This window comes from Panthera onca, chromosome B3, assembly GCF_046562875.1.
Source record: "Panthera onca isolate mPanOnc1 chromosome B3, mPanOnc1 haplotype 2, whole genome shotgun sequence".
NCBI lineage: Eukaryota > Metazoa > Chordata > Mammalia > Carnivora > Felidae > Panthera > Panthera onca.
In genome coordinates this window covers 132092352-132118949 of record NC_138344.1, presented here as the reverse complement: position 1 = coordinate 132118949, position 26598 = coordinate 132092352, and the positions used below count along the sequence as shown (strand labels likewise).

At 47.3% G+C, this 26598-nt stretch overlaps 1 protein-coding gene across 6 annotated transcripts in view; it reads left to right on the top strand.

The window, feature by feature from the left end:
* Positions 1-26598, top strand: part of FOXN3 (forkhead box N3) — a 396278-nt gene that overhangs the window by 200932 nt on the left and 168748 nt on the right. For all 6 annotated transcript variants that reach the window (XM_060620512.3, XM_060620513.3, XM_060620508.3 and 3 more), the window contains one exon: positions 24021-24157. In XM_060620512.3, the coding sequence (XP_060476495.1) occupies positions 24021-24157 (137 nt within the window). The remainder of the gene's footprint in view (positions 1-24020; positions 24158-26598) is intronic.

The window sequence follows — 26598 nt, the reverse complement described above, 5'->3', positions numbered from 1 at the left end:
AGGAGTGCCCGGGATCAAGCGAGCCACCAGAGGTCTATTCCCTGGAGCCTTCAGAGGGAGCCTTGAACTCAGATTTCTGGCCCCTGAGAATAAGTTTCTTTTATTTTAATCCACCAAGTTCACAGTGTTTGTTAAAGCAGCTCTAAAAAACCCATGCATTCACCTCCTGTTTTTATTTAAAAACCATCCATTGTGTTTATATTCTCTCTGATGCTAGTGCACCCCCCGCCCAAGACGTCTACCTACAGAAGGCTGACGTACCAGAATGTGTTTTTTTTGCCGTGTTGTGTGTGGTGGAAAGAACCAGACATTTCTGGGACTGTTCATAAAAATTTAGACATTGATAAAGAGCCCCTTTTCCCAATTAATAGATGAAAGCATATGAATTACTTTATATTTTTGTGGGACATATGTTTAGTTCAGACTCCCTGAGGTCTTATTCAAATTATCGAAAACCTGGCCTCTGCAGTGTAATTCACAGATGGTACCGACTCTAGCCAAAAAAGAAAAAGACAGCAGGGGGGAAAAAAAAAAGAACTGGGGGTTCAAAACACAAAACCACAAAACTACTCAAGTGTTCTGTGCGGTAGGGAGCAGCGGTGGCCTGGGCCTGCCCCACACTTTTCCACTCTGGACCCAGCGGGATGCCCTCCCTGTAGGCAGGGGACGCTGTCCCTGTCCCTTTTGCACGCCTCGCTCGGTGCATCCTCCAGGCTTTCATCTGTGTTTTTCTTGCTTCAAATCCTAGCTCCTCTTTGTCAGGTGTTTTCCTGTGTTATTGAGTGATCTCAGCACTCTACAAAGTGGGCGATTATTGTCCCATTGTATAGACAAGGAAACAGAGCCTCTGAAGCCCACTTCAGAGGGCATCTGTGGGAGGGGTGGGAACAGTGTTCTGAGCAAACTCGGGAAGGACACAGGTGGAATAGGAGGATATGAAGGAATGGGGAAGGGGGGAGGCCTGCGATGAGGCCAGGAAGCCAGGAAGCCCCGTACTGCGTAGGGCTTGAGTCTCAGGGTGCTTTCTGTCTCCCCTGGGAGCGGTGGAGGGAGCATGGAGAGAGTGGAATGTGACAGGAGGGGATTTGGGGTGATTACACCTGGTGGCAGGAAGCAGAGGGTTGGGTCAGAGTCCAGGAGGGGCTGGGGGTTCGGCTGGGGGAACACGGTTCGGACAAGGCGGTTGGCAGCTGTAGGAAAGGCGTAGGTGACGGCAGCCCTGCTCTCCCAGATGTGGAGTCCACAGACTGTAATGACAGCTGGGGGCCGTGGGAGAGGCAGGCGAGAAAGGGGAGTAAGAGTCCAGGTGTAAGCCTGCTCAGATGGGAGGGGACATCATGTACCTTGACAAGCACCAGGAAGAAAGGGTGGGCTTGGCGGGCAGTAGAAGCGGATGACGGGCTCTGGTCTAGCCACGGTGCATTCCAGGCACTGACGGTCATCAAGAAAGGATGCTCAGTCAACAGCCAGATGCGCTGGCTGTGGACGGGGGACAGGTGAAGCTTTGGAGATGGTTGAGGGGATTGAGCAAAGGGCCTGGGGCCAGCTTTACCGTCGTTTAAGTGGACATCGCAAAGCCCTTCCTGGACTGTGGGCTCTGGGGCCGGCCAGCCTTGGCAGCTTGCTCTGCAGGGCTGGGACGTCAGGGCTGCAGAGTTAGCTAGGGAGGGCTGTTACGGTCACGCCACCAGATGTTGCGGGAAGGCTTTATAAAAATTAAGAACAAACCTGTAATCCGTGTGGATTTGTAGGCCAACGCCTGCGTCTGAGACATAATCCCTCTGCGAGTGGCTTCAGGACTACGGCGAGTAAATATTTAGTCCATAGCAGAGAATTCTTTATCAGTAACGCTTACAGATGCAGTTGACTTACCTTGCCGGTGTCTTTGTGTTGATTCTCCGAGAAGAGGGCTTTTCTCCTGTGGTCACTGAGCTTGATTTCGGAATCTCGTACAGAGTTTTGGGTAGCCCGGGGCCGGTTTGTCTCTCGTCCGCACGGGTCGGACGAGATCTGCTCACGCAGTTCTGAAGGTGATTCCCAGGACTGTCCAGGCTCTGTGGGGCCAGTGAGGTCGTTGCTGCTGCTCTTTATAGGAAGGGGAACCAGGGCACCTGGTGTGTGACCTCAGCACTGAGAGCCTGGGATCACCCTGCTCGTGGGCAGGGCTTTTAAGGAATGTGGCTTAGGCCTCGTCCAGGGGTAAAGTCAGTGATGTGGGAAGTGGTACTTTTCTGCATTCATGTTAAGCTTGGACGTAGAGGTGTGCCCCATTCTGTCAGAACTTAGTGGTTTATCATGCTTAGAGCAGCGGTCCTTAATCGGAGGTGATTTTTTTTTGTCCCCCCAGGGGACAGACACTTGGCAGTATCTGGAGATTTGGTTGTGCAGACCTGGGCGAGGGGTCCTACGGGTATCTAGTGAGTAGCGACCAGGGATGCTGCTAAACTTCCTGCAGCACACAGGACCCACCCCCACCACAAAGAATTACCGTGCCCCAGATGCCAGCGGGGCAAAGGTTGAGAAACTGTGGGTAGATTTCCCGCAAAATCTTTCCATCCTCACTGCTGTCTGCTGGAAAGACTCAGGGTTCTTACCATGGCATGGGGGTTCAGCATAGCCAGGGAGGGTCCCTGAGTGCAGGGCAGGGTAGAGAGGGGCCTGCATGACTATGGCTAGGAGCGTGGGGTGAGACCCCCCCCCCCCCCCCCAGCCGTGTGCTCTCAGCAAGTCCTGCCCTTTTGAGTTTACGTCCCTTAAATGTCAAGCGAGGAGAGCCAACCAGGAGATCTTAAGACCCTTTCCAGTTCCCACATCCTGAGCTTCGAGAACTGACCCTCTCTCCTTATCTGCTGGGCGCGATTCAAGTAGTGTGGGAAAAGGGATTTGGTGAGGCCTCATTTTCCTTGCCTTTTCTACTAGGTTTTATTTGTATTTGGGGGGAGTTCTGAAAAGGTGAGAAAATCAATCGCATAATATTAATTTCATGTTTAAAATGTCCCCTTTTTCATAAATAAGAACCGTGATGATAAACACAAGAACGTTTCTTCTATTTCAAGGACAAATGACTTTAATATACTTGAAACGTTTCTGCTCGTGATAAAAATTCGGTGTCTGATCGCCCGAAGCGGACAGACGTGTGCATTTTAAGGCGTCTCTGCCGAGGTAAACCCAGGCTCTGGGGACGTCCCCAGACGTCGCTGGCTCTGAGAGAGGGAGTCCCGTGAGTGTAAGAGAAGCTGAGGTCCAGGATGTCTGGGTATTCCCCCGCTGATGCAGCAGACATTGAGTCAGCCTGGATAGGTGTGTTCACTCCTACCCCCCTGCACACACAGGCACACACACGCACACACGGTATCCTGGGAGCTCTTGCTTTTCTCTATCAGTGAATGGGTAATGTACACAAGGAAGCAAAAGCTGTTCCTCTGTCTGGATTAGAGGAACAGCCTTTCTCCTTCTCCTGGAAACCTTCCCTATCCTATTAGTTTGCTAGGCTGCTGTTAAGAATACCGCAGACTGGGTGGCTTAACAACCAAATTTATTTTCTCGCGGTTCCAGAGGCTGGAAGTCTGAGATAAACGTGTCCACTGAGCTGGTTTCTTCAGAGGCCTCTCTCCATGGCTCATAGGTGGCCACCTTCTCATGTCTTCACATGATCTTCCCTCTGCGTATGCCCTGTCCTAATCTTCTCTTCTTTTGAGGACATCAGATCAGAGCCCACCCTCTTGGCCTCATTTTAGCGTGGTTACCTCTTCAAAGGCCCTGTCTGCAAATACAGTCGCATTCTGAATCTGTGGAGGTGAGGGCACAGTTCAGCTCGGTACGCCTATGGAGATATGTAGAATGCCGGCCTTGTCACCCTCGGGGCTCTGTCCAGGAGAGTCCAATGCCAAAAGCCACCACTGCTGCTCCCTGCCCCCCCCTTCTCATATGCTTATTAAGAAAAAATTCAAACATACAGGACAGATGCAAGAATAGTACAGTGATCACCTAAATACCCTCCTAGAATCGGTTATTGTTCGCATGCTGTATTTAATTCATCGATGCAGATTATATGAACCAATGAAAAGAAAGTTGAAAGCATCATGACGCTGTACCCTTTCAAACATCAGCACAAATCTCTTCGGAATCAAGACATGCTCCTGTATAACCACAGCATTTTTACCACACCTAAGAAAATTTGAAATAATTCCTTACGGCATCTACTATGTAGCCCATGTTCGGATTTCTCCAGTTGTCCTCCAAAGTTGTTTTTTTTTTCTTTTTTATAACTTTGTGGTTTTTTAAAACCAGGATCCAGTGAAGGGATAGGCATTGGAACTGGATTTTTATATCTCTGTCGTCTTTTCAGTCTGGAATGATCTTACCACCTTGCCACCCCCTTGATTGAGAAGATCAAGGCCTGTTGTTTTAGGGGATGCCTTACATCCTGAATTTGGCTGAGTATTTCCTTGTGATGTTGTTCAGCTCGGCCCCATGTCCCCTGGAAGTCAGTTCCAAATGCTTGTTTAGGTTCAAGCTTGTTTATACAGTTGCCAGGTGATGCTGGGTGCTTCTTAAACCATCCGATCCCACCAGGTTGTCTCATTGTTAGTGACGCTCAGTTTTGAACGCTGGCCTAAGGTGGCAAAGCCAGATCTCTCCACCGCATGGTATGTGTTTCCCTTTGCAATTAACCCATAATCTAGGGGGAGATAATTTGTCCCTGTGTGCATATCCACTGATGATTCTTGCCTGAATTATTTCACTGTGTGTGTGTGGGGGGGGGGGGTGTTGCAAAATGGTGATTTTTCTAATTCTATCATTAGTTGGCATTACAGTTCTTAAAAAGGAACTGCAATGGCTGATTTGTAGAGAAAAGGGTCATTGTAATAATCGCCTCTCATGGTGGCAAATAAATCTCTGTGAATGTCATTGTCAACTCCGGTTTTATTTAGTCCGTGTTTATAATCAATTACAGTGATTGTTTTGATGCTCAAATTACCTCAAATTTGGCCAGTAAGACCCCTTTCAGGCTGCCTTTCATGTCCTTTGAACATGTCCCTTTTAGTCTCTGAGTACTTACTTGCTTTCTTGCACAGAAATGTCCTAGGTTTATCTTCTGTTTTCCATTCCCAGACCAGATGTATCCATTTCTCCAAAAAGCTCTGATTGCTTTTAGAGGTGAATGGTGTTTAGACACCGAATCTGGATGCTGAGTGTGTTTATTGTGACTGGGGTGTTACCATTTTCAGGGCTTTCGGTGGACAGAACTAAGAATCAATAGAATAATGGGCTTATTTATATTTCCAAGTCATGTCTGACAATAGTGGGTTTTTCCTTAAAATCCTTGATTTTGTATTCATAGCTCTTTGCTTGGCTTCTAATACTGTGAATGGATTCACACATTCATTTTTTGCTTTATTCTGCAAGATACACAAAATAGTTTCAAAATTATGTTACTATTACTATAACTCAGGTTGAAACATCATATTTCTTAGTAGTTCATTTTGTCCTTAGTACACATTCTACTACAACCGACAGTCAGTATTGAGTTCAAAAGCCACAGGATAGAATCCTTTTCCCTGTAAAGTTACGTTGCCAACTCGATCCTCCAGTGAGGTTATTTTGTTTGCTTTTAAAACAGTTTTTAAGTTGATAGTTTGCTCTTTTCCAAGAAACCAATTTTATTGAGGCACACCTTAATAAATATATGATAAACTGTACCCATCGAAAGTGTATATACTAATATCTATATGTCTGTGTGACCAACTACAACAGTGGCCACCAGGATATCTTCATTGCCAGTTTCCCTGTGCCCCTTTGAATCAGTCTTCTCTCCATCCACCTGAACCGTCAGGCAGCCACCGATGTACTTTTGTACATTTTGTACTTTTCTACTTTTGTACAATTTCCTGGTAATGAAATCATGGAACAGTATCCTTTTATTTCTGACTTCTTTCACTCAGTGTAATGTTTTTGAGAATCATAAATGTTGTGTGTATCAGCAGTTCCTTCCTTTTTATTGCTGAATAGTATTCCATTTCATCAGCTGTAATTTGTTTTTTCCAGTCCACAGTGGGTGAATTTTGGAGAAATTGTCGTTTTATGGAATTATGAACAAAGCTGCTGTATTCATACAACATTCATACAACAATGTTCATACAACATTCTTGTACAGGTCTTTGTGTGGATATGTGAATTCATTCCTGTTGGGTAAATATCTAGGGATGGGATTGCAGGGTCCCATGATAGGCGCATGCATAATTTTATGCAAAAATGCCAAACTGTTTTCTAACGTGATTGAGCTAGTTTTACCTCCCTCCCCACAGTTTTGGTAGCTTCACATCCAGAAAAGCGCTTCAGATTGACAGCATTTTTAAGTTTAGCCACTCCCGTGGGCATATTGCCGTATCTCATGATTTTAATTTGTATTGCTCTCCTTTTTATTTTGAATTGGAAAACATTTCTTAGTTCTAAAGTCAAAATTCTATGAAAAAAGTATATTTAGCAAAATCTCAAACTTCTTATTGTCCATCCTCCCGTCGAAGGTGTGGGTGTGTAAACGAGTAGAAAATCTTTTGAACACCTGCATCTGTGTTCACACAGGGTCACGAGCACAGATGGGAATAGCCTCCACCTTCATAGACTTTACATATTAGCGAGGGGCGGTAGTCGCTAATCAGGTAACTTATAAATCACTGTACTGTTGAACCTTCCCAGGGAGCTGTGTACGAAACATACAAGGAGAGGCCTTAGGCTGTTGTACCTGAGTCTCCTCCTTGTTTCCCAAGAAAAAAGGCATTGTTTACCTGCTCCCTCCCTTCATACTTGTTGCAAAATTTCTAAAGTGCTGTAACTGGGACCTGTAGCAACAGGCTGAGCCCTGGGAAAGCAGCTCACACCCGGCTGTTGGAACCCAGGTCTGTGGTAAAGCCATAGTGAGCTCTCACACAATTATTTGTCTTTAGATGAAGTCCTTTACACTTGTTCCTCACAGCGTTTTAAAAATACATAGTGGTAAAAAAACAAAAAAAAAAAAAGGAAATACATAGCGGTAACACATGGTTTACATTTAATTTGTTAAAATCCCTTTTTTAATTTTATTTTTTTTATTTAAAAAAATTTTTTTTTAACGTTTATTTATTTTTGAGACAGAGAATGAACGGAAGAGGGTCAGAGAGAGGGAGACACAGAATCTGAAACAGGCTCCAGGCTCTGAGCTGTCAGCACAGAGCCTGACGCGGGGCTCGAACTCACGGACCGCGAGATCATGACCTGAGCCGAAGTCGGCCGCTTAACCGACTGAGCCACCCAGGCGCCCCTAATTTTGTTTTTAACATTGTGGGTACTGATGATTCCTCAGTGGTTAAAGAAGGTCAACGCCTATTATGTTATCAGTGTTTTTTTTTTTTTCATTACGTCTTGTAGGTTTGTTGGAGATCCCACCCCCCATGAGACAGCTCCTAGGTTTTAGATTTGCAACTTCAGTCTGTGTTAATTTCCTGAAGGTCACTCTGACCTCGTCCAGAACACTGATAGTCTTCAGGATGTTAGGTCTTAAGTTCTTAGAAGTTTTGATTCTGTTATTGTTACAATAATTGAATTCATACCGTATAGTTAGTATGTACTCCGAAGTGTTTTAGATACAATGTAGTTTCACTCGGCTGTTCTAAAACCCGGACACCTTACTGACGCTGTTCTCCTATTTGCAGTTTTTATGCACAGTGAAAGTGACTGAAACATAATAGTAATCACTGACGGTGCGCTCTTAGAGGAAGTCTACAGAGAATAGTTTTGGTGACAACGTGCTTTATGAGTGCTGTAATCGAGTTGTCGTGTTTGAAAGCTTGTATTTCACTTTTTAGGAAGATGAATTCTGGTCTCAAGGTATACAACAGAGTAAATGATTGGGGACGCAATTGTGGCATTTCCCCCTCTGCTATTCTCTGTGATTTGGGGAAATGACGGGGAAATTCTTATGCACATACTGTGGCCTGTAGACTCCCAGAGTGAAATTCTAGGGGCGATCAGTGTGGTTTTCCTCTTGCCATTCATCGCCCTGGCAGGAGACACTAGGCACAATGACCCACGTAACTGAGGAGCTTTTAATAAAGGGCCAGTCTGGCAGCCCTGGGCAGGGATGCTAGGAACCAGTGAGGAGGGCGCATGCCCACCCCGTGCACCCCCAGGGGAGGGGCGATGGCGGGCTACCCCAGGGCACTTTCCTCACCACGAGTGGGAGAGGGGCACAGAAGAGAGAGAGAATCCCAAGCAGGCTCCACGCTGTCAGCACAGAGCCCGACGCAGGGCTCTTTCTCACAGATCATGAGATCATGACCTGAGCTGAAACCCAAGAGTCGGATGCTTAACCAGCTGAGCCACCCAGGCGCCCACCCCCCTCACCCCTCCTGAAGGCAAGGGGGCAAGTGCTGGCCTCTGGAGGAGAAAGGAGCTGTGGTTATGAGCCCTCGGTAGGGGCACGGCCTTTGGTGGCGGGATGCAGCCTGGAGCCTGGGGAGTAAATACCCTGCCCTCACCGTCCTTCCACCCTTCACTTGTCTTCCCTGTGCCTCCTTTTGGTTGAACCAGACGCGAAGTCAGTAGAGCCTGGCCACGTGTCTACACATGTTGGTCTCCTCGGGCTGGGAGCAGTGCGTGCGAGTGGCTCTGTGGGGTGGATGGAGTGTATGCGGCACAGTTAGACAAAGAGTACAGGATGGGGAGGATCGGCAACCATTGTAGTGTTGCCCGCGTGCTCCGAGTACCCCGTGCACGTGTGTGCTCAGTCCTGGCCAATGCCTAAGCGCGAGAGGGCCGCCGGTGATCATGCAGGTCACCATGGAAGGTTAATTTAACAGCTAGGGATCGGTCTTCAATTTAAAACACCTACACAAACAAACAATGCCTAAACAGAGCCCCAGACTCGTTTCTGCTAGGTTCTGGATAGTCTTCCTTTTCAAGCATTGGGTTAACTACTTTCTCATCATTGGAAGATGCTACAAAGTCAAGGGCGATCTCTCCCAGAGAGGGACGTGCCTTCCTCTCTGGGCTGCCTCTGAGTGTGCAGAAGGCAGAGCCCGCCTGTCCGAGCGGTCTGTCTCCACACGCTGTCCTTGCCTACATGAAGAGTCTCTCTGAGCTGGGTGGCTCCCGGGGCTCCCACAGGGGTGCATGGGGCACGGCTGATACGGGTCGGAGTAAGCGTGCCATCCAAGCTAAGTTGTCCCCTGGGGCTGCCACACGGGGAAGAAAGTGACACTGAAACAGACACACTGTTTTGTTGTGGTTGTTTTGGGGGAACAGCTGCACAGTCGAAACACCCCAGACACAACATTTTTCTCTGTGGTCTTAAAAGAGTGAGGACTGGGGCGCCTGGGTGGCTCAGTCGGTTGAGCGTCCGACTTCAGCTCAGGTCACGATCTTGCGGTCCGTGGGTTCGAGCCCCGCGTTGGGCTCTGGGCTGATGGCTCAGAGCCTGGAGCCTGCTTCCAGTTCTGTGTCTCCCTCTCTCTCTGCCCCTCCCCTGTTCATGCTCTGTCTCTCTCTGTCTCAAAAATAAACGTTAAAAAAAAAAATTAAAAAAAAAAAAAAAAAAAAAAAAAGAGTGATGACAGGGGTGCCTGCCGGCTCAGTGGGAAGAGCGTGCGAGTCTTGATGTTTGGGGCCAGCGGTTCGAGCCCCACGTGGGGTATAGAGATCACTTAACTAAAACTTTAAAAAACAAATAAGTAAAAGGTTGATGGCAGTGTCTTATATGTGCACTTATATGTATTATGTACTCGGAAGGATAGAACTCACTGGAAATGTAAGTCGTGTCCTCGCTTACACAGGCCATGTAGCCCCTACGCTGGAAGTTGAGTGTAATCTGGGGCTCCGTTTTGCCAAACAAACCCACAGTCGATAATCCCAGTGGGATGATGTTGGGGAGTTTAGCTCTCTCTCACCCATTTTAGAATATGTCTGTCAAACCAAAGCCCTTTCTCTCCTTACTCTCTTCAAAGATTTCTCTGAAGGAGCACATGACTTTAGGAGTCTCCTTCCTGCCAGGTGAATTCAGAGACCTTGGGTCCCACCTGGGGGGAGGGGATGTACATATTTGCACAAACTGTCCCACTTCGTGGGATTCCGTTTGTCTTGACTCAGCCCTTTGTGCAGACGCTGGAACTCTCTTGAACCATGCACACAGATTTGAAAACCTTGCCGGCCGGCTGGATTTCCTCACGGACGTGTGATGGACGGAGGCAACTCAAGAAGCCTGAGGTTTGAATCCTGGCTCTGCCTCTTGCTGGTTAGGAGTGGGGCCAGCCCATCTTTTTGGAGCCTATAATCGTCTTGGCTATAAACGGACTTAATCTCAGATCCCTTCATGGAGTTGTTTAGGGCCACTCGGGTAATTGATTGTTCTTTGAAATTCTCTGTACAAACGGAAAGGTGATGTTTTGTCTGCCAATGACCACGTGCCAACGACTCAAATACAAAGCCGTGATAGTAGCAGTCGTAACTTTGGACTTTGTGCCTCTTCTCACGTGAACGATTAGAGTGTGTGTATCCAAAAGCCTTTGTGTGTGGCCACTCCTGGTAAAGGACACCTGTTCCTTTAATGACAGTAGGTGATCCCCAAATCATTAAGTTTGGCTTAGGGATGTGTGTGAGGCATGGTTTTACTGCAGCTGGCTACCTACCTGGTGATGTTTGTCACAGACTCGCATTTCCATGGTGACGCATTCCCAAGTCCCGACAGCTTGCATTTGACCTGAGGCAAGTTAGTTAACCTGTCTGAGCCTTAACTTTCTGGTCTGTAGGGTTCTCCTGCCCCTCTGTCTTCTAGGTTTGTTGGGAAAGTAAATAGGCACGAAAAAGGCTGAGGACCGTGCTTGGCACGTGGTCAGTTGTCAGTCAATGTCAATGGTGATTCCTGTTGCTGTTACCACCGCCACCACTGCTCAGATGTTCGGGTGTACCCTGAGCCCCTGGTCGGACTGGCATTTAGGCCAATGCCTCGGCAATGTTCCGAGCCAATGAAAATGGCTCATGTGTAAAATCGCCATGGATGAGCAAGGGCTGGCTGTTTTGGGGGGAACCTTACCGAATCACTATGGCATGGTCTGAGCCTGGTGTGTTCGTGGGCAGGGCACCTATTTTTGGGGTCCCTCCCCTCCCCCCATGGGGAGGTCCAGAATCCCGGCTGCAGGCGTCCTTCCTGAGATCCCTGTCAGGACTAATGAAATGGTGGTTAGAGAGTACTTTTACCCTGTCCGTTGAAATGCGCCACGTAAAGTGTTTGTTAGAGCGGAGATGTTCCCCTTATGTGTCATAATCATGTAACTCATAACCCTTGGCCGAGTTCCTCTCATTTGCTATCATGTCGTCGTGTTTAATTGTCAGTTATTAACCTGATGGGCTTCTGGTTGAATCTCTGGAGGACTGTTTCTTGTGTTCCGTGCCTCAGGTCATAGTGGGTTTGCAGGTGAGTTGTAAAGGGTGCAGCCGTGGGGCGCCTGGGTGACTCAGTCGGTTAAGCGTCCTACTGCAGCCCAGGTCATGAGCTCATGGTTTGTGAGTTCGGGCCCCGCATGGGGCTCTGTGCTGACAGCTCAGAGCCTGGAGCCTGCTTCAGATTCTGTGTCTCCCTCTCTCTTTCTCTGCCCCTCCCCTGCTTGCACACTCTCTCTCTCTCTCTCTCTCTCTCTCTCAAAAATAAATAAACATTAAAAAAAAAAGAAGAAAAGTGTGCAGACACAGATGTGCTGTCCCAGGTGCCCTCATGACCCTGTAACAGTCTTGTCGGTCACTGTGCTGGTAGCCCAGGTGACTCCGCATAGCGAGCAGTGCTCAGTTTGGACACTGGCCTTTGCAGGTGACACCCATCCCACTATCACCGAAATGCGGCAATCTGCATAGCTGTGCCTGCCCGGAGGTTGGCAACTCCCACCTTCTGCAGAACCTCCTGGAAACACAATTTGTCAGGAAGATGTGATGATGAGGTTGAGGACCAATGTAATTTGCCTTCTCAGTGCTCTGAAATTGGCCTCAAGGAGACTCCGAGTGAGGCCAAGAGGAAGGTTTAGACACCATCGTGCAGTGGCCCTAGGCGGCTGCTGGGTCGGGTAGCTTCAGCCTTTGCCACGGTTTTCATGTGATTCCCAGGGTCCAGGTCAGCTAGTCTTTTGGGGTAGATTCTGTTTACTTAAATGTTTCCCTGAGTGCCAATCACAGGATTAGTTCATTCTCTCAATCCAACCCCTCCCCCCCTCCATTCGTCTCCCCTCCCTTTGTTTGCCTAGGGCTCCGTGAGGTCTCAGTTCCTTTTGGAGTTCTGGATCTGCCTCTTCTCACCTGCAGTTTTCCTGCCCTCCCCCCACCCCCTCCAGCAAATTCAGCCTTGCCCTCCAGTCCTGCAGGCTCTGTCCACATCTTGACTATTTGAAGAGGAATCCATAACATTTAGGGTGTCACTTGCTCCTTGTCGCTTCTCCCACTTGGGTTGGGGATGGCTTCAGATTTGTCTTTGCAGCAGATGCCGTAACATCAGCCTGTGCTCAAGCACCATTTGTTGAAAGGGTCTCCTTTGCTGTTAGAACACTCGTGCTGAAATTTAAAGGTGCTGGCAAGGCACTTTGTCCCTCTCTAGGTGGGCCAAGTTGGCTCTACAGCAAGATGGTTTGCCAAAAGCTGGATTCCCAGCCTAGGAACCCAGCAAAGGCCCCTTGTGGACCATGAATGAGAGAGAGCGGTGACTGGTTGGAACCGTGGCCAGTGGCCATCCCTGACAAAGCAAACATATAAACACACCTACAACCCTGTGTGCATGTTTTCCCGAGAGAGAGGGTTTATACGATTTTTTTTTTTTTTTGCAAAATACAATGCCATAACTATTAAGTTCCAACCCAGTACACACGCACACACACACACACACACACACACACACACACACCCTGTAACTTCTACCTGGCCAGGTACATTCAACAACTTTTAGTTATGGAAATAAGGTGATCAAATGATGTGTGCCAGTTAGATAAGATCATATCGGAACATTTAAAAATAGATGAGTAACTACTGGCGACCAGAAGATAAAGTGGCACGAGGTCGCCAGATGTAACCCGGCCGTGGATGTCTGTGTGTGTCAGGCCCACATGTGCCTTTATTACCCTCCATAAAAGATGACTGCGTTACTTATCATTTTGCAGCGTCTGAATCTCTTTAAAGAAAGTAGAGGTACTGGGGTGCTTGGGTGGCTCCGTCGGTTAAGCGTCTGACTTCGGCTCACAGTTTGTGAGTTCGAGCCCCGTGTCGGGCTCTGTGCTGACAGCTCAGAGCCTGGAGCCTGCTTCAGATTCTGTTTGTCTGTCTCTCTCTACTCCTTCCCCCCTGGTGCTCTTTCTGCCTATAAAAAATAAACATTTAAAGGTATATAAAATTTTTTTTAAAAAAAAGAAAGAGGTTCTGGAAAGAGTGCAAGTTCAATCCAGAACTAGAGCTGGCTGTCATCTGTTCGCCTCTACCCTTCATATGATCTGTTTATAAAAGTCCCTTCCTGGGGTTTGAACTTCTCAAATAACTGAGTTTCTGTTTCTGTCAATGCCGTAAATGGTACATTTACCTCCCTTCATACCTATTAGCTTTAAGTTAGTTTGCCTTGTCAACTTAAAAAAAAACCAAGCCTGGGGGCGCGTGGGCAGCACAGTCTCTGACTCTTTATCTTGGCTCAGGTTGTGATCTCACAGTTCCTGAGTTAGAGCCCCACGTCGGGCTCTGCAGTGATGATGAGGAGAATGCTTGGGATTCTGTCTCTCTTTCCCTCTGCCCCTCCCCAACTTGCACACGTGTTGTCTCTCAAAATAAAGAAACTGAAAAAAATTTTTAAAAAGCATGAAAAGGCAATCTAACGTGTCTTTTGTTCTACCATGTATCCTCTTTATTTTTTTAATGTTTGTTTATTTTTGACAGAGAGAGACACACACACAGAGCATGAGCGGGGGAGGGTCAGAGAGAGAGGGAGACACAGAATCCAAAGCAGGCTGTAGGCTCTGAGCTGTCAGCACAGAGCCTGACACGGGGCTCAAACTCATGGACTGTGAGATCATGACCTGAGCCGAAGTCGGACGCTCAACCGACTGAGCCAAGGGCGACCCAGGCGCTCCCCACCCCCCAAATTTTTTTTATATAATAAAACAACCAAGCATAAAAAAAGAGTTCATCAAGGTGTAAGAGTGCCATTGCCATTGTTGTGTGCACTGTAATCGTCATTATCGCCAGCACAGGAGCAGCAGCATCTGTCACCTTCCTCGATAAATATATATACTTGGCTACATGACAAATGTCAGATGTTTATTTTATTTATTTATTTTTAAATTTTTTTAACGTTTATTTATTTTTGAGACAGAGAGAGACAGAGCATGAATGGGGGAGGGTCAGAGAGAGAGGGAGACACAGAATCTGAAACAGGCTCCAGGCTCTGAGCCATAAGCACAGAGCCTGACGCGGGGCTTCGAACTCACGGACCGTGAGATCATGACCTGAGCCGAAGTCGGGTGCTCAACCGACTGAGCCACCCAGGCGCCCCCCATGTGTCCTCTTTATAATTTGCTTATGCAATTTTTATTTTAAGATTGTGGGTACGATACAAACAGCTGTTATTTAAAAAATTGTAAAAAGGAGTATATCCACATCTTGGACAATTCTATCACATCACTGTTCACTCTTGTTCTATATCAGGTGACAAATAAAACCTGCTACATTTGCATATCCTCATTGCTCTAATAAAGTTGTTAGCAGTTACGTGGTCATGAAGAATTTTCTTATCTATCTATATACTTTGTGTGTGTGTGTGTGTGTGTGGCCACATAATATATTGATGTCACACAATATCTTGAATTCATTTGAATTCAGCTCTTTGAAGTGCTGTGGCCTATTATTAGAAGTGTATAAAACAACCAGCTTCTTACACTTCCCTTTTGTTTTGCAAGTGTTTGAAAGTTTTTTAAACCTCTCTGTGTGTCTGTTTTCCTTCTCAGCCTGCCCAGGTAATGCTGTCCTTCAGATAGGGGAGAATCTTTAACCCTTATTTGCGGACGGTTCCCAAACGGCAGATTGGCAAAACTAATTTGGAAGAACCCAAGGTTTAATTGTATAAAAGCAGTGATCTTACAGATGCCAATGCTTTGGCCTTCCGATGTGGAGTAGGAGGGGGTACACGTGTGTGTCTGTGTGGGTGTGCGTGTTCCCTTTTCCTTGTTAGAAGCTCCAAGGAAGTGGAGTTTGACAGTATTTATCAGAAAACATATTTTGGATGTTTGTTGATCATTTTGTTATTGATGTTGGTGCACTGAGCTCTCGTCGCCTGCCTTTGGCAGTCGGGAAGCAGTAGTGTAGACAGTGCGAGAGAGAGCTCATTTCAACCCACTTCCCAGCTCCAGCAGCCTGCATGAGTTGCGTGCTTCGGGCTCGCCCTCAGCCCGCCCCAGTTGACCTGCACTGATGGGTGGTGGAGGGCAAGAGAAGAAAGCCGCTCCCCCAGATAGCAAGTGACCGAGCAAATGACACCAAAGCCCTCCTAACCTCTAGTGAACCGACTGCCTTCCTTCCACAGGTCCCGCCCACTTCCCCACACCTGGCTTTTCCTAGAGATTAATTTGGTTTTAAGGCACATGTTGGGTTTCTTTTGGTTCTATTTAGGTGTTAATGCAAGGAAATGATCGATTCACGGAGCCTGCCCAGCGTCTCCACTGCAGACGAAACATTTCCCATGTGTCTGAAAATGGTCCTTGCCCACCTGTCCCTTCTTGTGTTCCCTCGCCCCCGTGCCCGTGTATGCTCACGAAGGAAGGGGGTGTTCCGAGGTGGCCGAAGCGTGCTCCCGACAGAGCCGTGGGGCCTTAACAACCATCACACAGCTCCTGTATCTGCGTATTGCACAAGTGACCTCTTTGTCATGATTCCATCTTTGTAGCTTTTGGAGCACGTCTGTAAAATAATAGCAAGACGGCTGCAGGAGTGGGGGAGACTTCCATAGAGGACACGTTGTTCGGTGGCTGTGACCATCAGCGGCTCTGTTTCCAGCTCCTGATGCCAGTAGGCTGGCATGGTCCTCGAAGCCTCGGGGTCTGCCCTCCCTGCCTGCAGGGGCTCCCCCCCCACCCTGGGGTGGAGCAGGACTGAGGCACAGGGGGTGGGTTGAGAGAAACTTCTGTCTGGACCAGGGGTGTAATTTCTCTTTTTTCATCCCTCTTCCTTTGGGGGGGAGAGAGAGAGGGAGAGGGGAGAACGCAGTGGGGCATTTAAACCAGGACAATGCTGCAAAGTTGTTAGGGAGATCCAAGTGTCTGATGTGACTTCTCTTTTTAAAATCTTTCTTCCTGGGGCGCCTGGGTGGCTCAGGTCACGATCTCGTGCTCGGGTCATGATCTCGTGCTCTGTGAGTTCGAGCCCCGCGTCGGGCTCTGTGCTGATGGCTCAGAGCCTGGAGCCTGCTTCGGATTCTGTGCCTCCCTCTCTGCCCCTCCCCCGTTCATGCTCTGTCTCTCTCTGTCTCAAAAATAAATAAACGTTTAAAAAAAAAAATCTTTCTTCTGGAGCAGTGATCTGTTTTGTTGTGGGAAATGAACAGCCATCTCTCTGGATAAAAATTCTCCGTGATTAGTTTTGTTCTTTCTCTTTCTGCCTCTCTCTTTCATGTACTGGGCTAGTTCCTCAGATCATTTGCTTCGTATTTTAAAATTTAAAAACCCCCCTTGATGTCTTTAGATTATAAACGACGGAATTTTAGAACAAAAAGGGCCTCTACGAATCACTCATTTGCCAAGCATTTTGCTGGGGTACGAGGTCATGGTCATCTGTTAGCATAACTTTTCTCTGTTCTCTCTCTGTCTCTTTTTTTAGTATCACCCGGCTTCTCCCGTGACTTCCTTTGACAGAGAGGAGAATTGAATTGATTAACTGGCTTTTAAGCACTGGGTACAGTGTTAGGTACATTCTACGCATGACCACATTTAGGCCCAACGTGACTCGGAGAAGATAGTATTACCTCTAATGTGGAGGTGAAAAAGCTGCCAGTCCGAGAGGACAAGTGGTTTATATCCAGTAACACAGCAGGGTAGCAGTGTAGACAAGAACCGTATAGGTTCAATCCCTCAGTTGATTCGGAGCCACGTGTGGGATGCATTCTGGAATGCTCCCCAGGAAAGCCCTGGCATTGCTTCTGGCCCCTCTCACGGGCACATGGGCGTATTTGTCTTTCACCATCTCGACAGGCCCAGGAAGTGCGAACGCAAGGGAGAGAGACTGTGTAGGGGGCTTGGTGGGAAGGTGAGAACCGTCTCTGAGGCTGCGTGTTCTGCTGGGGGGCTGCCCTGCACAGGGGGTGTGAGCATTGAGTGGGTCTGCAGGAGGGGCTGGTCGAGGACTGTGTGTGTGTGTGTGTGTGTGTGTGTGTGTGTGTGTGTGTGTTGTGCACTTGAGTGGGTCTGCGGGAGGGGCTGACCTAGGACTGTGTGTGGGGGGCTCCTCTTTCTCCTCTGTTGTCCTGTAGCCCTTGGGTTAGCTTACGCAGTCTTTCAGAGTTGTTTATTGTTTGTCTTCCTCTGGCGGGGGGGGGGGGTCCTGCACCCTAAAAAGTGGACCCTGCCTTTATGTCATGGTGTGTCATGATCCCAAGTGTCAAATGACCTGCTTCAGAATGAGAGCCAAGGGCCCAAGGGGAATTCTTTGATTAGGCCCAGGGAAGTTGGGCCGGGTTTGTGACCTGTTCAAGTCTGGATTCAGCCTTGTCTAGGGGCCGAGGATGGCTTTTGTGGGGAAGGAGGGAACTTGCAACCAGGAGAGTAGCAGCACCTGCTGGCCCCTCCACTAGCCTCTCCCTCCTTTCTCTCCCTTCTTTATACCAGCCTGTCCCCGAGGAGCCTGCACAGGAGTCAGCTCCAGAGTAGAGGAGGAGTGGCAGGGGTGGGGAGGTGAGGGGTGGAAACATTCTTGTGCCCTGGGACCAGCTCTGGGGAGGCTACAGCAGGAGCTGTTTCCAGACGATTTTTAAGCCCGCCTTCCAGATCCCAGGACAACTTTGTTCATGTTGGGTTAGAATGGCAACTGGGTGACAAACGTCAACTCTGGGGGCTCCCCGTTTATAAAAGCTACAAGTGAGTAAAACGCCAGGAAGGAGACAGAGAGATGAAGGCCCGTGTCCACTAACGAGACTGTAGCAACACATTCTCACAGCATAAGGGTATGAGCCTGTGGGATGATTGAGTCTGACCATCTACTTTAAAGAGGAGAAACTGAGACCCAGAGAATCAGAGGGAGCTGAGCTGTGCCGGCTCAACGAGTTGTATTCGTGTCACGACAGGCTGACTTAGCCCATCTGCGCCTCCTCCTCCCCGCCCCCTCCGCGTGACCCCCTTTCCTGCCTTCGAGCACTTGACTTCCCCCTCCCCAATCCCACAGCACCAGCCCACCTCTCCTAGCCCCTGAAGACTCCTCACCTGGTGTTCGGTTCCCACAGCTACAGGAGTTTAGAGTCTGAGCCCTGGGTTCGAGTATAGGAGCGGTGGGACAGGGGCAACGGCGGGTTGTGTTTTTATAAATCAAGTCTTACGGAAGCACAGCCACATCTGCGGTTGCCACAGTCTGTGGTTGCTTTTGTTGGACAACGGCAGAGTAGTTGCAACAGAGACCACGTGGCCTGCAACGACTAACACATTTCCTCTGACCGGCCCCTGCTGTAGAAGAATCAGCTGTAGAAAATCAGTTGATGTTAAACCTTGAAAGGCAGCCCACCATAGATCTACCTTTCTACATCACTGAGCTTTTGCTATAAACGGGGGGTGGGGGGGTGGGGTGGGGATGGTCAGTGGGTCTACAACAGAGGGAAGAGAGGTAATGGGTGTCCAGCAACGTCATTCAAGTACCGCGATCAGCTGTTCTTAATTCATAGGCAGGTCAAAAGTTATATGTTCAGATGAGCACCAGATTTCCCCCCTCCCAATCTTTGACCCAATTCGTTGCACAAACTGAACCATTCTTCTTCTTTCTTCTTTACCTGCCACTTCTAATCCATTGCCAGGACCAGGTGGTTCTCCAGAATACATCCTGAAGCTGTCCTTCTTCCTCCTCCTCCTCTGCTGCCACCCGGCCACTTCAGGCCCAGGCTGTGGCATCAGCTCCTAACAGACCTTCCAACCCATTTATTCTTCCTATGGCGGCAAGTTCCAGTCTTCGAACCCATTGCTCATTATTTCCTTCACGGCAGGCATTACGGTCTGTCTGTATGATCTTGCCTATTTATCTCTTCACTTACTTACTTGCTGTCGTACTTGAATCCAAGCTTCAAGAGAGTAGCACCTTTTTGCATTGTGTGTAGTCACTAGTGTGACCCCCATGGCACCTGGCGTGGAGTGGGTGCCGTATGGAGGAGGGAATGAACAAGGGTAGGTGGCGGTGGAAACACCCTCGGAAATGGCGTATGAGAAACATCAAGAAGAATCATTTCAAATGCACCAAGAACACCTGTCCAGCTCCCTGCTCCAAATTGACATGGCTCCCGCCTTATGATCTCCCTTTCCCAAGGACGGCTCCTCTCCTCTGCATTGGCTGTCATGTGAGAGTCCTGCATTACTGCTGGAAACGGGCTTTATCCCTCAGAAATAATGAGAAGGGGGCAGGGGCGCGCGGGGGGGGGGGGGGGGAAGGGGGGGGAATTGTTGTCCTAGACCAGTGTTGACCATACTTCTTGGACCCAGAATCCAAGTAAGAAGTGTATGTTACCTTGTGATCTCTTATGCTCCATGCATAGAGACATGCCCATTTCACAAAATACCACTTTACTACACATGTTTTCTAGTCTGATCTGTTTGGTTCTGTTCTGTTCCATTAACACAATGCTGGTGGTGACCTGTTACGTCGATTTCAGGACCCATTAATGTGACAGCCCACAGTTTGAAAATAATCTTTAAAATTTGGTACTTACCCTCAGGGATTCACAACCTAGTGCAGAGCCCACAGATGAAGACCCGTATGTAAGGCAGACAGACAGACAAGTGCTGTGTGCGGGTCCAAATTACTGTAGCGGGGGTGGGTGGGGATGGGGGCGGGGGACAGATTCATGAGCTGCTGGAGACATCTCGGAGAAAATGTTATCTTTAGAAGTTAGATTTAAGACTTAATTTAGTTGTTGTTCTTATCTCTCTCTCTCTCTTTTTTAACCTTTCTAACTAATCAGTTCTTTCTACAATACAGGCTCTTGTCTTTTTTTTCTTCTTGGGTACTGATGTGTTTTTTATTGCTAACAGGGAGATGTCTATTATTCTCCAGGTGCTTTTTAATTAAAAAACAAAACTTGGCCTCATCCATATCTTCTTACTCAATTTATTTTTTTTTCCCTCTACTTTTTCACGTTAGTTTTTTTCGAGCTATATATGTGTGTGTATGAAAGATCTTCATTCGGAGACATTTTCCTCTCTATATACACGTAGGTATATAAATGTCATCTTAAAGAACGCATATACACAAAAATGTGTCTCTGAATGAAGATCTTTCTTATTATTTAGAATTCCTTAACCCTAATTGATGCATGGCTCCCACAGTTGTCACATTAAAAAAAAAAAAAAAAAATCCCTATTCTTCAGAGAGGATGCAGACATTTCTGTAAAAGCCCTGACTCTAAATGTATTATACAGCTATGATCAAATTTCAGCTGCCTTTCCCCTGTTAGGGGCATTAAATGTAATTTTTCCTGGCCTAAGAAACTTGAGTATTTCTCTGTGTGCATATTTCCATTAAAATTTTTTTCAAGTCACCCTTTTTACTCTTCTGAACTGTTACGTGAGACCAAGGAGGATATTTGCACGAGATGCAATGCCAGACACTTTCTGTTCCTTTCGAGCTCTACAGTCATTGGAGTAGACAGATGAGTGTCCCCATGGGTGTGTCCCAAAGATGCTTTTTTTGTTGTTTGTTTTTCTCCCTTTGGAAATTCTAAGTACGAGATACTGACATTCACGTCTGGTCTGTGAAAACCAATCAGCCATCCCACGTCTCTCTCCCAGTGAAATGCAGAACTGATCGAGGGAGGAATCATTATGACCCAAATCCTGGGCAACCGTCTGCAGTGAATAAACGTTGCAAATATGTGCCGACCAGCTTGAAATTAAGCCTGGGCTTGGTGGTCACCCCTTAAGACCCGGGTAAAAGAAAACTTCTAGCAGCTAGGCTCCTGTGAGTCAGAATTGGCTTTCTGAGCATGGGAGGAGTTACGGTAGCGAGTACATAGAACAGGTGGTGCATAGAAGGCAGGTGGGGGCACGGATGGAAATAAAGGGAGCATCGTAGAAAGCAGAAGAGCTCTTCAGGGTGGGTTTGCTGAGCCCGGACCAACAGTGAATCTGCTGGCGGCTCCTCCCACTGCCACTTGGAACTTGGTGCTGCTTTTATGAGGGTCGGCTTTGGGAAAATCAGATTTGATTTAGCAAAAGGCATTGGAGAGCCAGCCTCGCTCCCTTTATTCTGTCAGAAAGGAGACGTTCGTGACGTCATCCACCATTATTGAGTACCTCCAGGCACCTGTTACAGGTGTTTACATCATGCCATTGCTGGCCCTCACACCCATCCCTGGCGGAGGGGGTCTTTGTTTTGCCAAGGAGGAAGCCGAGACTTTCTGGGGACCCTGATTTTCCCAGGACCACACAGGAAGCGTCTCTCTGGCCCCAGAATTCCTAGTTCTGACTGTACCTCCCCCTGCTTCTTGCACCTGGATCACTTACCTTGCAACCTCCCCCTTCCCGGCACCTGTGGGTTTTTTCCCTGTAGTTGGTAAATAGTAATGTAGTGTAATAAAAAAGATAACTTAGGTCAGGGTTAGGAGAAACCACATTCTTGGCTTATTGTTATTTGCCCAAGAGGGCCAGTTGTCCTTCATTTCTTTGTCATAATTTTATTCCCTGTAAGAATAGACGGCCCCACCCTGAGAGCCACCTTGATGAAAACAAAAGCAGTTTGGTTCCCAGAACGGAGATGATCTCGTTGCAGAAATGTTTGGGTTGCACGAGGGTCCTGGCCTCCCCCGGTTGCTGGTTAGGGGCCTTGCAGGGCTCACTGCATGGGGCTCCAATGGAATCAGGCCAGGACCCCCATCTGCCCAGGAGTTACTAGCTTTTGGTTTGTTTCACGTCATCCAAATTTGGTAGTTACCGGTCTGCCCCTCCCTCTTCTAGAAAGAGTGCTTTGCATCTCTTTTCCAACCTGGCAGCTCATTTGGTGGCCTGCCTGCTTTACCGGGAAAGTCTCATCCATGCCCCTAAACTGTTCCGGGTTTGAAAATGTACACATGAAAGGAAAGGCCACTTAAGGACGTTGGATTTTTCAAAGTTGACATTTTTCATGTCTTTAGACCTCCAGATGGTGAAACTGGAACGTTGGTGTTCAGCTTAGGCTGGTCGGCCTGACCGGGACCCGTGTTTGGGCTCAGGCCTGCACCCTGGGCGTGGAGGGTGGGGTGACCAGAGGCTCCAGCCCTCCTTCTCTTCTTGGCTTTGAGCAATTCTCTGTTCATAAGGCACCAGAAAGAGTTAATTCCAGATCCACTGCTCACTGATGTTGTGATAGTAAAGAATTCTAATGGGTTCTGCGAATAAGTTTGTGAGTAAACTACTTGCTGAACTCATGACTGAAATATAAATTTTTAAAAGCCTCTTTAAAGATTTTAGGAATAGGGGCGCCTGGGGGGCTCAGTCGGTTGGGCATCCGACTTTGGCTCAGGTCACGACCTCACGGTTCATGCGTTCAAGCCCCGTGTCGGGTTCTGTGCTGACAGCTCGGAGCCTGGAGCCTGCTTCGGCTTCTGTGTCTCCCTCTCTTTCTCTGTCCCTTCCCTGCTCATGCTCTTTCTCTCTCTGTCTCAAAAATAAATTAAAAAAAAAAAATTAGGAAAAAAAAAGGTTTTTAGGAATAACTTAATTTTTGTTTTCCTTGTAAGGGATTTTCTTGGAGATTTTCCCCCCTCTAATAGTTAAACAGCTTTATTGTTTGCTTTCTGAATGTTCCTGTAGTACAATAGTTCTGAAAATAAGAGAGTCAGTCCCTTGGCTGCAAGCATGGGGTGGGCGCGGGTTTATGTAATTTGACTTCTTTTCTCTCCAAATCAGTAAATATTTACAAACGACCTTATCAAACCGCTTGGGTACATTCGGTCACTTTTGAAAGCATACAGTTGGAGTAGTGACTGCCTGTCGGCACACTGCCAGTTCAGTGGGCCTCTCAGGATGGACTTGACTTTTCTTTCTTAATAAAAATGCTGTCCACAGACCGAAAGCGGGCCTCAGAGCGAGTCTTTCCATGGAACCAGTTTTAGAAAATTTGCATTCTAAAGTTGGACTTCTAAAGATTCGACTCCTTTAGGTCTATGAACTGAGGCATCCGGAAAATAGCTACTGGCTTCTGGCTTAGGTTTAACTGCTGCTGCCTGAGTTCTTTTGTTTCTTGGGGAAGGTAATTACAGAATTCCATTGGAAGCTTAAATGTCATTCTTTTGTAAGTAGGAAAAAAACAACTCGATTCCTTTTCTGTTTTTTTTTTGTGAAGTGGTACCGAAATAATATGGCTCAAAAACATAACCCTCGCATTTTTTTTTACAGCGGAGATGGGAGTTTTGAGGTACCCAGCCCTCCTTTGCTTTCCACATTTGAAATCTGACAAATCTAAAACTCATTTTCTAGAAGAGAATACACACGTCCTTCAGAGTTGACACTGAGAAATAATAAAGGAGTCTGAGTTTGGGGGCCGGCAGGGTGGGAAAATTACAATATTATTGTATCAGCACCACCTGGTAATAACATGTTCATTTCGTCTGTCAGACTTAATCCAGGTAAGGCTGAAGTGCGTTTTATGGTGCTGCATTGTCAGGGGACGACATTCCGTATTTCTGGCTAGCAAATGCCAAAAAATAAGCGAGAGGCTCTTAAAAATAAGTAACTGTGGTAATTGCGATTCATCTACTTGCTGCCGAATCCTGGGTGTTTCTTCTATTAATCATTTTTATGTTTTCATTTTCTTTGCAGAGCATTGGGAAAGGGTCCTTGTGGTGCATAGACCCAGAGTATAGACAAAATCTAATTCAGGCTTTGAAAAAGACACCTTACCACCCATACTCACACGTGTTCAATACACCCCCTGCCTCTCCTCAGGCGTATCAAAGGTAAGCAATCCAGAGGGGTTTTTTTGGTTTTTGGTTTTTTGGTTTTTTTGGTTTACTGAAGTTGCATTATTTTGGCCGAGACAGGCACTGAACCTAATTCAATAGACTGTACAATATGAAAAATAACTGTAGATAAAGGAGAAAGGAATAAAATATTACTGGAGGCATACCCATTGTTGTATTTCCTGCAAACCTTCCCGCTTCTGCTGCTTCGGAGGAATGCGCTCAGAAGGCTTCTTGGTGGGTGAAATACTGTCTTCCTGGGTAGAAACATTTACAAAGAAAAGTTGACAGCTTTAACATCTCAGTGTGTCACAGTTTGTTGGGATAGACGTACGGGAACGAGCCAGGTAAGGGATTCCGTCTTCCCAGCAGCCGACCGAAAGCGTCTACAGGTATTCACTGAAGGACTCGTTGATTGTTGTCATTCCTGGTCTCCATGTAGACGGTGCTCCAGAGGGATCATTTTGTTGTGGTTACTTGGTGTTTGCCTCTTCAAGGAGAATCGCAGAGAACAATGGAGACTTTTGTTCCCCCTGCCATGCCCATTTGTTTTGAGACAGTGAGGTCATGGGTGCCATTTTTACACAAATGTAATTGGAAGGGAGGATAGGAAGCTTGTCACTTAAAAAAAGGGGGGGGGGGGTGTTAATGGCAGATTCCAAAAAAATAGCCACATACCAGATACAAATTTTACCATAGATTTGCTATCACATAGTGCTTGGGTTGGAAATACATCCCTCACTCCTGCCAAAAAATTTTTTTCCTTTCACGTAAAGAAGTGCTTCTGCTGTAACCACCCGGTTGAGAGAAATTATCCTTGGACTACAAGTTTATGTCAATGAGGGATGGCGTGGGTTCGTAGATCTCAGTAGTTTTATAGTCCACTTGTTTTGCAGATTCTCTCCCTAGTCTGGTGTTTGCTGTGCAGAGGGGAGCACAAAGTGATCCTCTGAAACCGCATTAATGAAGTTCTTGTGCATCTTAGTTGAGAAGCATTCCATCACAGGCCCCAGACAATCAGTCTTCAGCAAGAGACGCGGAGGAACAGCTGGGCTCTCCGAGAAGACTGCTGTATGTCTGCCTTTGCTAGGCGATTAGCGTGATGGTAGCCATAGCAACTGGAGCATCTCCATAGTAACGCGTAGCCGAGACAGGTGCAGTTGCATCACAAGGCTGTTTGTTGCCTGGCAAAAGGACAGGCCATTAGTACTTAGATATACGCTGTTGCCTTAGGAACAAATAACCCTACATAGCAACTACAGTTGGTTTGAAAGATTTGGTGGGGGGGACGAAAAGGTTGTAGCGGCTTTTGTCCGTGTTCATAAAAATCAGTGCAAGCATACTTTATTGGAAATGACAACTTGAGGTCATATAGCTGTAGGAGATAAAATGGGATTTTCCGAAGCAACCCAGCCAACATTGTAGAAATGTCCAGAAGGACAGAGCCATATGTTTGGTTTTTTTCCTCGTGGCTGTAGCTACTCCTGAAATGGAAGGGAACCGGGATCGGAGAATTGCTGATATCCGAGGTTGGTGGGGGACGCGAGGTTGGTGGGGGACGCGACGATACTTTCTGGAATTTCCCTTAGATTCTCACGTTCCTTTGTCATTCTCCTCCTCCTCCCTCCCACCCTCCTGACCCCACAGAGCACCCTTGACTCTCCTCCCCAGTGTGTATCTGGGAAGTATTTCATATCCTTTTGTTCCTAGGAAGTTAAGAACATAAGTGTTACTCACTGGGTCATATCACTGGTTCATTTAGACAGTATTTTGTTGCCAAATGTGACCCCAAGGGAAACGCAGTAATTATTTAATAATTTGAAGGATTATGGTAGAGCCGTAGGGACTGCATACTCAGGCAGAGGCTTTCTGAGCTGGCCTAAGCTTAATGACTTCATTTGATTTTTTAATATAGGCATAACAATGCGGACAAACCAGAGCTTTTGTAATGAAAATAATTTCCGATCGAATACTCCAGATCCTGTTCTGTCACCTCCGGTTCCTTTTCTCCCAGGTGACTGAAGTTAAAGTTTCTGCATCCACCCATGCGGGCACTCAGATGTCACCTCCATAAAGGTCACCGGAGGTGGAGTGAGATGGTGAATCAGATTCTATCTAGACTGCCTCGTCCGTGTCTTAAGTCTGAGGACAAGTCACTTGCCCTTCATCTCACAGCTTAGGTTTTGCTCCCATCTCCTCTAGTGTGTGAATTTGTACTAAACATCCTCAGTACTGGATGACTGTACAATGTTTGTATAGCTTACACCGAAGGGGTATTCAGTTCAATCCTAAGCCATTGGGCCACTTGTTGATGTGACTTAGGGAAGATGGAAGGGGGACAAAGCACGTCATTAAACAGGGACCAGAAATGCCAGCGTGATTTTATCTGGCAGGTCTGCTGTGATGCGGGGAATCCCTTGCCAGCCCCTCGCAGAACT